The 13,075-nt window shown below is 39.7% G+C and overlaps 1 protein-coding gene across 6 annotated transcripts in view; it reads left to right on the forward strand.

The window, feature by feature from the left end:
* The window catches only part of wipf1b (WAS/WASL interacting protein family, member 1b), a 126,977-nt gene extending 114,245 nt beyond the window's left edge, over window positions 1–12,732 (forward strand). For all 6 annotated transcript variants that reach the window (XM_063052137.1, XM_063052139.1, XM_063052142.1 and 3 more), the window contains exons 3-8: window positions 3,118–3,247; window positions 4,725–4,862; window positions 6,708–7,523; window positions 9,689–9,892; window positions 11,073–11,186; window positions 12,297–12,732. In XM_063052137.1, the coding sequence (XP_062908207.1) occupies window positions 3,118–3,247; window positions 4,725–4,862; window positions 6,708–7,523; window positions 9,689–9,892; window positions 11,073–11,186; window positions 12,297–12,349 (1,455 nt within the window). In that variant the 3' untranslated portion in view covers window positions 12,350–12,732. The remainder of the gene's footprint in view (window positions 1–3,117; window positions 3,248–4,724; window positions 4,863–6,707; window positions 7,524–9,688; window positions 9,893–11,072; window positions 11,187–12,296) is intronic.
* The last annotated feature ends 343 nt before the right edge of the window (window positions 12,733–13,075 follow it).

A 13,075-nucleotide genomic window follows, 5' to 3' on the forward strand; every position in this document is an offset into this window, starting at 1 on the left:
AGACCATATCCGCAGTAAAAAGCACAATTTTCTTTCCCTTTCCATAAAAAGAATAGATCAGCAATGGAGCAAATACAGCAAAGGTTCATCTAACTAGTTCCTGGGGTGAGGTGGGTCTGCAATTTCATAAGAGCTTGAATGGACTGGCTCTCTACACTCTGGAATTTAGAATGAGAGATCTCAGTGAAGCATACAAAAATTCTTAGGGTTCGACAGCGTAGAAACAGGGAGGATGTTTCCCTCGTCAGCAGTTTGGAGCTAAGGATAATGGTCTGAAAATCAGGGGTAGGTCAGTTTTAGGACTGAAATGAGGAGAAATGTCTTCACTCAGCAGTGAAATTTTAGAATTCTCTACCCATGGGACTGCAGGGGCTGAGTCATTGCTTACTCTCAAATTGAGATGAATAAACGAAAGACATGAGAATTGTGCAAAAAATGTTGTGTTTAAGGTAAAAGATCAGCCATGATTTAGTTGATAGTATGATAAGTTCAAAGGGATGAATGGCTTCTTCCTACTCTGATATATATTCTTCAGATGATACCTTGTCATAGAATCATACAGTTGGCCATTTGGCCCAACTTGCCATGCCAACCAAGATTCCCATCTATTCTAGTTCTGTTTGGCCACATTTGGCCTGTATCTCTGTTAACCTTTCCTTCCATGTACCTGTCCAAGCATCTTTTTAACTGTTGTTAGTGTACCTGTCTCAACCACTTCTCCTGGCAGCTTGTTCCATATACAATGGATTCCAGTTAATTGGACCATCAATTAATCAGGGCAGCTGCCTATTTGGGACAACTTTTAAAGAATAAAAACTAATCAAGAAAATAGCCAGAATTCCCTTCGTTTATTTGGGACATTATGTGGCTTAATTGGAGCAGGAGACTGTTGCCAAACAGTTCCTGATTATTGTCAGGTGCTTTCAGATGTGGTCGTTAGACACTATACTGTGCTTAAAGCAAACAGATTTTAAATAGTCGGTTGCGTGTGCTTGTGTTCAAAAAGCAGTGAGTTTTATCACCGATAGTTGGCAAAAAATAAGCAGTAAAACAACTTGGAACTGTTTAGCACACTGTGGTTTTAAGCATTCAGGCTTGGAGATGCCAGAAATGGCCGGGAGTGAAAATGAAATGATTTCACTACTTCAACAAGTTGGGAACTGTGAAGAATTTGAAGGCATCGACAATCATCTTGAATGTTACAATGGAAGTGAAGATTTGGAGGATGCAGTCCATTACCTACACTAAGTGCTGGTGGTGATTTTGTCCTTTTTCAGTCAATCAAAAGAACATGGCAGGGTACACTGGATGAATTCCTCCGTCAATAACTATTAGGAAACTATACACAGTGTACTGTAGTAGTATTGTTAGTGTTCTAACTTGTTCTGTTTTTTATTTAAATGGAGTATTTGTTAGTCAGGTAAACAATAGTTAGTCTTTTTTATACCTTTTTAACTATTCCATGAAATGTCAGCTAATTGGTACAGCTGCTTAATTGGGCCAAAATGTGCCGGTCCCATTATGTCCCAATTAGCCAGAATCCACTGTACTGATCACCTGGGTGGAAAGGTTGCTCCTCAGGTTCTTAATTAATCTCTCCCCTCTCACTTTATACCTGTGCCCTTTAGTTGTTGACTTCCTAACCCTGGGAAAATGGGAAGTGAGGGAGAAATTTTGAATGCATGCTCATAGAGGGGAAAAGTTAATGTTGGACTTGATGTGTATTCAGACATGCTTGTATATTTAAAAAGACTGAGTGGATGTATACTTAAGATTCTAATGAGCAGGTGGTACTATCAGCATCTAGAGCAGAGTCCCATGAGCAGTTTATAAAGTTGTATCGGTATTCAAGACAATAATGACTGGGAATTATTTTATTGGGAAGTGTTAATACGTTTAAGGCTGAAAAATCATTTTGACAATGTATTTGTTTAATTATTCAGAAAGATTTTTAAAGAAACCCATGAACTTCAATGGAGACAGGATAATTTTTAAAAATTGTTCAAGAGCTATTAGGAGTATATTTCTGTTAGTTGCTATGGTAAATTATTGATATGTAACAGCATTTTTGTTTGTAATATTTGCATTGAGTATGAATTGTAAAGGCAATTGCAAAAGCTCAGCTTTCTGGGAGACAAAAGCAGCTTGATTAGGTAATTGTCATCAGGTGAGTAGATTTGAGCTTCCTGTTGAACCTGTTGCAAAAGACACACACTGTTTCGAACCATTTGGTGAAGGAGTGGGCAAGGACCACAAATAATATAGCTGACTATCTCTTCTTTACAGTAATGTTGTCTCCTTAACCAAGTAAGATGCACAAATAGAAAAGTGGTATCCACTAAAATTAATACATTGTGATTTAAAACCATTGTTCCTTTTGAAATCTCCAGGATATCTCAAAGTTCTTTCCAACCAACGTTTAATAGTTAAAATGAAGCTGTCTATTAGTATAGCAGACTACCAAAACTAAATAGAAAATCAGCTTTGCCGATGTTTGGGAGATTAAAAAGTGGTTGGAAGAGCTTTGTCATTTGTCATGGAATTGTTTACTTGAGACAGTAAATAGAGCCTCAGTTTAACATCTCATCCTAAATGAATAGTACTACTTTTCATATGCTTGTTTTTGCAGTGGGAGCTTCTCTATTGATAACACTTTTGCCAATTTCTCTCTCCCTCTTCAATGTCTCCACTTTTATTTGGTACTCTGTCCACAGTTTTAGAACCTGCTCCACTCAACGTTCCTGCACCAACTGGTCCTTGGTATGTCCGGTGCCTCTCTTTCCCACCCCATGCAACTTCTCAAGTGGTATTCTCCAAGTAACGCGTTTGAATCGGTCCCTTCAAGTTATTGATCTTCTCTTGCAATCAACCATATGGATTAATACAGATGTATGTGAAGTTCCCTCTGATAGATTATGGAAAGTTTCCTTTTATAATGACTACAAAGTAAGAAAGGTACTTCTTGCATGATGCTTCCCTGGAAGTTCAGTTGATATCAAGCTTTGATAAACATCGGTATTTAAATTTGAATTACTGCTGGTACATTTTAACATCTATGGTAAGATAGTTTAAGAGCAGTAGATATACTTCTTACTTTATTCCCTTGGCAACAATTAGGCATGTACTGAAAAACCCGCCCTGAACAAAAGTCAGCAGGCAGGAAGAGATGCACTTTTGTCAGACATATGCAAGACAAGAAAGCTAAAGAAGGCTGTTACCAATGATAGGAGTGCACCATTGCTTAATGGTAAGTTTGGAAAACTTGACTTTCAGTTGGACAAGTAAGCTTATATTATGTGAAAATTCTACAGATGTTTTAGAAAGTCATACTTTATATCATTAAAAATCCATAACCCTATATGAATGTACTTGAGGTTTATAATCAATCAGTGTAACATGGGAGCCACAATAGTATAGCGGTTAGCATGGCCTATAACAACTCGGGGCGTTCCAGAGTTTGGAGTTCAATTCCAGCACCATCTGTAAGGAATCTGTCTGTCCACCCCGTGGAATGCTTGGATTTCTCCTGGGTACTCTCGTTTCCTCCCATGGTCCAAAGATGTATGAGAAGGTTAATCGGTCATTGTAAATTGTCCCGTCATCAGGGTTGTTGGGGGTTGCAGGGCAGTGTGGCTTGAAGGGCCAGAAGAGCCAACTCCACGCAGTGTTCCTAAATAAATAAAGATATTTCCAGAGAAGCAGTTAAAACTTGCACTTTGTGACCTTTCTTGCATTCCAAAAAATGATAATGAGTTTCAAGAAGGCTGGTTTTATAATTTATGGCCAGAAATCTCCTTTGCCCAAGCTGTTTTGAGGAAATTTCACTTTCACAAACAATACTTTTTGTTTGGTGTACAAATATAATTCTAACTCATAATATGGTATGTAAATACAATGATGAGAAAACTGACTTGCTATATATCCAATAGACTAGAGTGATGTACCAGGCCCGCACCTGGACTCACTATGCACAGTCCGTTTGTGCCTGGCCTTATCAGGGTCAGATATATATGACTGACTTTATTGATTTGAGGTACTTGCTTTACTGATGTCAGGGAGCAAGGTCTCAATGGCAATGAGGTTTCACGGACAAAGTCCATTGACACTTGTGGAATACTCTCACAAGTTTTGACAGGAGGACAAGACATGGACAGAACTTTGAACAAAGTTACTGCTGTCAAGGATTTTGATTTTAACCTCTAATGTTCAGAAATATTATGACAACATAAATAATTAAACGATTTTAAAAATGTACATTAGAAACAATGAAAGATATTAACTGACCATTGCTTAAAGAAATAGAAGGCAAGAGGGATGATAACTCATCCCCCCCTAAGATCAATTAAACTTTCTGTCCAATACCAGATAAAGCCAATGAGTCCAGTTCCAAGGAGTCTAGTGTCCACTGTTGGTCTTGGATGTATGGAAATCCTAATTTTACTGAAATTTCCATTAAGACCATAAGATACAGGAGCAGAATTTGGCCATTTGGCCCATTGAGCCTGCTTCACCATTTCATCATGGCTGATCTATTTCCGTCTGAGCCCCAATCCCCTGCCTTCACGGCCTGACTTAGTGTATAAAAGCTAATGTTTCCAATCCCAGTAGGAATCTTCACAATTCGGGGTATGTAATCAATCAGTGTAATCTCAGAAGTCATAACATTGAGTATATGTAATTTTAATATATTAATTCTTCCACATTTCAAATGTTCTGTTAAACAGCTCCTAAAGGACCCGGTGGTGGTGGTGGTGGTGGAGGAGGAGGAGGAGGAGGAGGAGGTGGAGGTGGACCTGGTTTAGGAGGATTATTTGCTGGTGGAATGCCAAAGCTGAGGTCTGCAGGAGCCAGAGAAAGTTCAGGTGAGTTGTAATTAATTTTAATTGTTATTTTTTTAATGTACTCCTTTTCATACAGTTTGGTTCTCTTAATTGAATTACTCAATTATGGTAAGTAATATAGTTGGTAAAATCTTCCTCTGTACATTTATAAATGCATTTTTTGAGGATTTTTTGTTTTATTTGGAAAGAATACAAACAAACAAAAGAAACAGGAGTAGGATAAACCCATCCAGTGCCTTGGGTCTGCTCAAAACATCATAGTTAATCTGACCCTGGCTTCAACATATTCCTGGCTCGTCACTGTTCACAAATCTGCCTATCGTGGCCTCCTAGCTTCCACAGATCTTTTGGGGTAAAGAATCCTGAAGAATCAAGACCCTTTGAGAGATAAAGTCCTTCCCCATCTCAATTTTAAAAGGGCAATCATTCATTCTAAAACTGTAGTATATGCCTAGATCTAGTTTCCTTATGAGAAACTAGATGATGCATTCTTTCAGCATCGGGTTGTCAATTGTCCTCCAAATGTTAAAATAAGATGACATTTAACTCTCCTAATCTCTGATCCTTCTTAACCTTTTCTCATTAGCTGGCTCTTTTGGCTTCTCCTGGGTATGGTCTAACAGTTGGATCAAGTCTTATCTGCTTTAATATTCCAAACCCCTTTCAATAATAGCCAATATCTCACTGTTCACTTTATCTACTGATTTCCCTTTGTGACCTCTTGTGTCCTTTATGTAACTTGTTTTCCCACCTATCTTTCTGTCAGCTGTCTTGGCCACAATTGCCAACAAGTCCTTGTAACTAGTGTAGATTGTGAATATTTAAAGCCCCAGCACAGACTCCTTGGCCTTTGCTTGCCGATTTGAAATGATCCATTTGCACCAACTTTATTTTCTGTTTAATGCTCATGCCAATGTATTACTCTACATGCCCTGAACTCTAAAGCAATAATATTTTCTATGGCACTTTAGGGAGTTTCGTTTGTAAATCCAAATACTTGACAGGAGCTTTCCTATTTTCCACCCTGATCATAATGACACCCCAATAAATAGTTTAAACATGAATTGCTACATGCCGTAATTGCAAGGTTTGCTGCCCTAAAATGCACCATATTGTTTAACTCTATAGATCGTGACAAATCAAAAATCTTGTATGTTCTTCCAAAGAGCCTGTTAGATGGCTAGTCCGAGTGAATGAGGTCAAATTAAGTGTACCTCTCTGAGAGTCAGCAATGTTTGATGCCCCTTTGAATTATGTCCAGGCAGTCTGATGTTGAGTGTCCCTTATTGTGTTTGTGGAGTAACGACTTTCCCCCTTGCTGGGCTCTGCTATTTTCACCAGATTTTACAGACATGCCAGCGTCAGGCAATTTGAGTTCTTCCTCGGTGAGTCTGTGGCTTGATAACTTGGGGGCTTCCACTCACACTGTTGTCTTAAATGATGATCTCACTCACTCATATTCTCAGGGAGTCTTGGATTATGACTGTCCATGACAGCACAGACTGCAGAAAATTCTTGCCCATTTAACTATTCTTCATTTGTTGCAAAACTATCTCCGCAGAATAAATAATTAGAGCAAAGTTTTGTTTGTTGTCCTTATGCACTTTGTAATTTGAAATCATTCTATTGAGGTGATTTATTTCCAATGAATGTAATTTGTAGAGTGCCGTGCAATGCTGGTTTGCACAGTTTATGAAAATCTGTTTCAAAAACTTTGGGGAGAAGCGGAAGTAATAAAGTTGTAAATGCCATTTGACTGGTGAGACCAATGATTTGGCATAGAACAACAAAAAACTTAAAACTTGCTGTTTTTTTTTAGATTATTTGATTTCTGTAAATCCTTAATTTGCCTATTAATGTCTACAGATTCTGGAGGAGGAAGACCACCATTAATGCCTCCAAGTGGAAGATCACCTAGACCATTTGCACCAAGCGGTGGCTCACCAAGGTTGCCTGGGTCAGCATCATTTCCAAGGAATACTGACCCTGAACCACCAAGAAATAGATTCCCTCCAAGTCAACCAAAGTTTTCAAGGCCAGATATTGGTTCAAAGTCTGACGCAGGACCACCACCTGTACCAAATGCACCACGGCCAACAGTAACAAATACGCAGAGTAGAGGTCCTCCACCCTTCCCAGGAAGTCGGCCGCCAAACACAGGGCCTTCCCTACCAAATCGCAATCAAGGGTCTCCCCGTCAATTCCCTCCAGTTCCTCCACAAAGCAATATAAATAGATCTCACCCAGCTCCCAGCCATGGCAGGGCTGGTGACGATAACTCCTCTCCATCAAATCCTCCAACTCACAATACCAACAGACCTCCGCTGCCCCCTACTCCAGCTCGGATGATGGATGATAGGCCTCCGCCACCTCCCATGATGAACAGACCTTCAATTAACAGGGATGGTCCTCCACTTCCACCACCACAGAGTCAGAAACCACCTGTTCCTCAGACACCTAGACCAACTCCTTCCTTCCAGGCACCACCTCCTCCACCACCTAATCGGCCAGGACCCCCACACAGTCATCCAGCCACTGCGACAGAGGTTGAAGTTCCAAGGCTTCCTCAGAGGAACTTGTCGCTCCATGGCACTTCGTCAGGTTCTTCTGGGCCAAACCGGGGTCCACTTCCTCCCAGTGAAAGACCTCCACCACCTGTAAGAGATCCCCCAAGCAGATCAGGTACGTTCACCATCAATGGTTATCCACTCTTTCCAACAGGCAAAGGTGACGCATAAGACTTGTGATAAAGAAATGCAGTCATCAATTTGCACAACCAAATGCTTTAATAACCACGTAGCCTCATCTTTTACAGCTGGTACTGTAAAGCGTAGTGGTTAACACAACACTTTACAGTACCAGTGACCCAGGTTCATTTCCTGCCATTGCCTGCAGGGAGTTTGTACGTTTGCCCCAGGACCACATGGGTTTCCCCGGGTGCTCTGGTTACCCATCATGTTCCAAAGATGTACAAGTTGGTAGGTTAATTGGTCGTTGTAAACTGTCCTGTGATTAGGCTAGGGTTAAACTGGGATATTGAGTGAGAGGTTGTTGTTACGGCACCACTCAGCCATATTTTTAATCTCCCTCCTGTATATGCTGATCCATCATCACCTTTGATTTGGCCTACGACAGTGGTGTCATTAGCAAACTTGTGGAGCTGTGTTTAGCCACATAGTCATAGGTGCAAAGCGAGTAGAGCAGTGTGGCTTGAAAGACTGGGAGGACCCATCCTGTGCTGTATCTCAATAAATTAAACAAATTTTATCACTGTATATCATTGAGTGATGAATATTGTCTGTGAAGGCAAGGGTAACCTTAACAGTCTACTTCAGAATGATGACCTTGAGATCATAAGGTATAAGAGCAGAATTAGGCCCATTTGGTCAGTTAAGAGTGTTCAACCATTCAATTGTGGCTGAATATTTTTTCCAAACCCATCTTCCTGCCTTCTCCCTGCAACCCTTAATCCCTTTAATAATGAAGAATCTTTCAATCTCTGCATCCAATGACGACCTCCAAAGCACTCTGTGGCAACAAATTCCACAGATTCACTATCCTTTTGCTGAAGAAATTCACCCTCATTATCCCCTCAGAACTAATCAATAAGCTCCAAGACCTTGGCTTCAATGCTTCCTTGTGCAATTGGATCCATGATGTCCTCACTTGTATAGACCCCAGTCAGTTCAGATTGGCAACAACATCGCCTCCATGATCTCCATCAGCACAGATGCACCACAGGGCTGTGTGCTTAGCCCCCTGCTCTACTCACTTTATACCTATGACTATGTGGCTAAACACAGCTCCACAAGTTTGCTGATGACACCACTGTCGTAGGCCAAATCAAAGGTGGTGGTGAATCAGCATATACAGGAGGGAGATTAAAAATCTGGCTGAGTGGTGCCGTAACAACAACCTCTCACTCAATATCAGCAAGACCAAGGAGCTGATTATAGAATTCAGAAGACCTAAAGTCCATGACCCAGTCTTCATCAGAGGATCAGAAGTGGAGAGCGTCAGTAACTTCAAATTCCTGGGTGTTACTATTTCAGAGAACCAGTCCTGGATCCAGCACGTAAACGAATAGCAAAGAAAGCACAGCAGCATCTCTACTTCTTTCAGAGTCTGCAGAGATTCTGCATGACATGAAAAGCCTTGACAAACTTCTACAGATGTGTAGTGGAGAGTGTATTGACTGGTAGCATCACGGTGTGGTCTGGAACACCAATGCCTTTGAACGGAAGATCCTACAAAAGGTAGTGGATTTGCCCAGTGCACTACGGGTAAAGCCCTCCCAAACATTGAGCACATCTACATGAAACGCTGTTGTAGGAAAGCAGCATCCATCATCAGAGATCCTCACCACCCAGGCCATGCTCTTCTCTCAGTGCTGCCTCAGGACTCACACCACCAGGTTCAGGAACAGCTACTATCCCACAACGATCAGGTTCTTGAACAAAAGGGGATAACCGCATTCACTTGCCATCTATTGAGATGTTCCCACACCAATGATCTTGCTTTAAAAGCTCTTTGTCTCACTGTTTATTGCTATTTATTTCTATTTCATTTGCACAGTTTATTGTTGTTTTCTGCACTCTATTTGATCTTTCATTGATCCTGTTATAGTTACTATTCTATAGATTTGCTGAGTATGCCAGCAGGAAAATGAATCACAGGGTTGAATGTGGTGACATGCATGTGCTCTGATACTAAAGTTTACTTGGGCTTTGAATACAGGTAGATTTGTGGTGTTCATTAGAGCAATAGATTTGAATACTATTTTCATTGTTAAGCATATTGTATATTTACTCTCAGTACACTAATATTTTCTGACTCCTGTATAACAGGACCTCTTCCTCCTCCTCCACCACTGGGAGGCAGAAATGGTGGTATCCAGAAAGGGCCACCTCTCCCACAGCCCCCAAGTCGAATGGTCTCAGACAGCCCCAGGGGTGGCTTCAGGCCCCCACTACCACCTGACCGAGGAAGCCCTGTTCCCCCACCAGCAATGAGGAATGGCTTTCAAGAGCCCTCTCAGGCAATGTATGAAGGTAAACAACACTTCTATTTTTCCATCCCCTCATTTTCATTTTATGGAATAAATTGAGTTCATGCTTCAATGAAGTGGTGATTAGATGGATCATTGAGTTTACAATTTGATAGATTCAATGTATTTCCATCTTGATCGTTTCAACCACCAGATTCTGTGCTACGCTTTGCCTGATGATATGGTAGAAACCTTGCTCTATAACAAATGGTCAGTTTTAGTCTTGGTTTGTCCTGTGTTTCTTGTGATATCATTCTGGAGGAACATTGTATCATTTTTTAATGCATGCATTTCTAAATGACAATAAACAAGGACTGAGTGTCCTCATAATCTAATCTAATCTAGTTGTATGCAAACTCAACTTTTACTCATATAAACTGTCAAATGATATAGTAGATGTTTAGATGGAAATATGGATCAATTAATGGTAGTTTCCAGACATAGCAATATTTATGGAGTTCAATATAAATGTACTGGATTTAGAGGGGAAATGTTAACTTCTCCCTGTATAATTGGCAGCAAGTTTTGGACTTGCAGAAGTTGAGAACAGTTATCCACAACTGATTTTTCCAGCCTGAGAACATCAAGTTTGGGTTTTTCCCCAATTATTTCCAATATCCTGCCCCCTTCTCTGTAAGTATTTATGTTTACATAATACTTTTGTTAAGGTGTCTGCAGTAAAATCCTGCATCAGTTTGACCCAGCACATTTAGTGCTTTGCCATCAACATAAATGGCAGAAGCAGCAAGAAACTAAATCAATTTAGACTTTTTAAAGTGAAAGTCCCTTTGTAGTTTCCAGTGTCCTTGAGTTTTTTAAATGGTTTCAGAGAAGTTTTAATTGATTTTGAATGTATAATACATTCAAGTATGTTTGACAGCTGTGCTTAAATTGGGCGTAGGACTTAGGGGAATATCTTAGCTGGTTATCCACATTTTCCCAATTTAGTGAACAGAACTTGTTCTAGCTATCTGTTACCATCTGGAAAATATCTTCGAAAGTGCACGGCCTCACTGTCAGAGATTCAGCTAGCACACCACCACAAGTTGCATCCGTCAGAACTGCTGAGGTAAGCTCTGAGCTCATTTGGAAGACCAAAGCAAGAGCAGGCAGGCTTTCTGATGACTGAATTCTGACTCATTCTGATGTCCATGATTGTCAATTTGACTGTTTTCTGCCCGCAGATGAATGGGAAGGAAGATTTTCTTTCCATTCCATCTCAGATCTTCCACCACCAGAACCATACGTAAACTTTCCAAAAACTTATCCCAGTAAACAGAGCAAGTCAGAGAGTAGAGGTGAGTAACAAGACTAAAAGTCTGAAACAGTGGAACTAAGAAAACTTTTCATTTGAAACATTTTAAAGTTGAATACGGTTACCCCCAAGATTATTTCTTGCATATTTAATTTCTTTACCATGAGAATTTAACAGTTATTAACCCTGCTATACTTCCTGTTTCCATTTCTGGGTGAGGGCCCAGCAGTAAGCATACACTTCTGAAAATAAGCCAAACTACTGCCAAAAGTGGGGGAGGGGAGCGGAGGGTGTAGAAACAAAGTTTTAAATGTACTTCACTATTTAAAACAGCATAAATAACAGAAAGAAGTAATGTTTAGCCCTGTTTCAAAATATACTGAATTTTATTTTGTTGGAGGATAAAGAAATTCAAGTGGGTTCCGTTTGTACTATTTTAAGTATTATTGGTTAGATTTTAATTGCTTGTGGAAATAGGAATTGAGTTAAAGTTTCTGTCGTTCCTTTAATTAATAACCATTGATGAACAAAATCAGTGTAGACACCCAGTGCAGATAATGTATTGCCTTCATACAATACATTAGAGAATTGCATCCTCCAAATCTTCATTTGCATTGTAACTGTCAAGATGATTGTCAAAACCTTAAAACTCTTTGTAGTTTCTAACTTGTTGAAAGAGTGAAATTGTTTCATTTTCACTCCTAGCTATTTTTAGCATATCCAAACTTGAATGTTTTAAACCACGGTGAGAAAAACAGTTCTGAATTGTCCTGCTGCTTATTTTTTGTCAGCTGTCAGTGATTAAACTCACTGATTTTTGAACACAAATATATGCAACTGATGCTATTTAAAAACTTTGCTCAAAGCATGGTGTAGGGTCTAACAGCCATGAAAGTGCTTGTGACTGACACTAGTTCGAAATTATTCACCAGCAATCTCCTTCCACCAATTAAAGGGCATACTGTCCCATATAAACCGAGGCAATCCTAGCTATTTTCTCGATTTAGTGTTTTTTTTTCTTGAAGAGGTGTCCCAAATAAGGCAGCTGCCCTGGTTAACAGATAGCCCAATTAACCGGAATTCACAGTATTGTATTTGGCTCAAATCGTTATTCTTGAAATCTTGCAATAATCTTGACCTTTTACTGTAACAGATCCATCCCGGAGAGAGCGAGGTGCCCCACCTCTGCCACCTATACCAAGGTGAAACGGACTGGCTGCTGAAAGTTCTTGGGAAGTGATCCTGTCCTCGTGAGACTACCTTGCACGCTTTCACTGCAAACACCATTTTCCTCTATCAGCTTCAGACATTTCCAGCTCTGGAAATGTAGGCTTGCTGGCATTTTGTTTGTGATGCTTATGGCATCTAGAAATTAAAAAAAAAGTCTATATGCATTTTGACTGCTTCAGTGTAAAACATGCTAATTTGTTTACATTATTATGGACCAGAATAAATGTATTTTGCAGGAATATTTCTTTAACATAGTTCATTTCAAGGTATATATGGTAATTATCTTTTGGGTGCTCAATGTATAGTACATCCTTTAATAAAAACAGGCACTTTGGCTTTAACCAAATATTCTTGAAGTATTCAAATTTAATTTAACTGAAGGGCAGAATAACATTTTTTAAGCCACATACTGCAGGGACTAAATCAAAAGAATTTAACAAACAAAAGATAATAGATACTCTTATTTACAAAGGTCATCTTTTGTACTCCAGATTTCATCACTGTGGTATACATATATAGAGCTCAAAAAGACAAACAAAATTCATGTAGCTGCAATTTTGATCTGATTCCAGGATGATAAATGAGAAATATATGTGCAAATTTTAATTCGACTTCCCATTCCCTTTCCGATCTGTCAATCCATGGCCTCCTTGATTGTCATGCTGAGGCCACACCCAGGTTGGAGGACAACACCTTATATTC

The sequence above is a fragment of the Mobula hypostoma genome, chromosome 6 (assembly GCF_963921235.1).
Source record: "Mobula hypostoma chromosome 6, sMobHyp1.1, whole genome shotgun sequence".
Lineage (NCBI taxonomy): Eukaryota > Metazoa > Chordata > Chondrichthyes > Myliobatiformes > Myliobatidae > Mobula > Mobula hypostoma.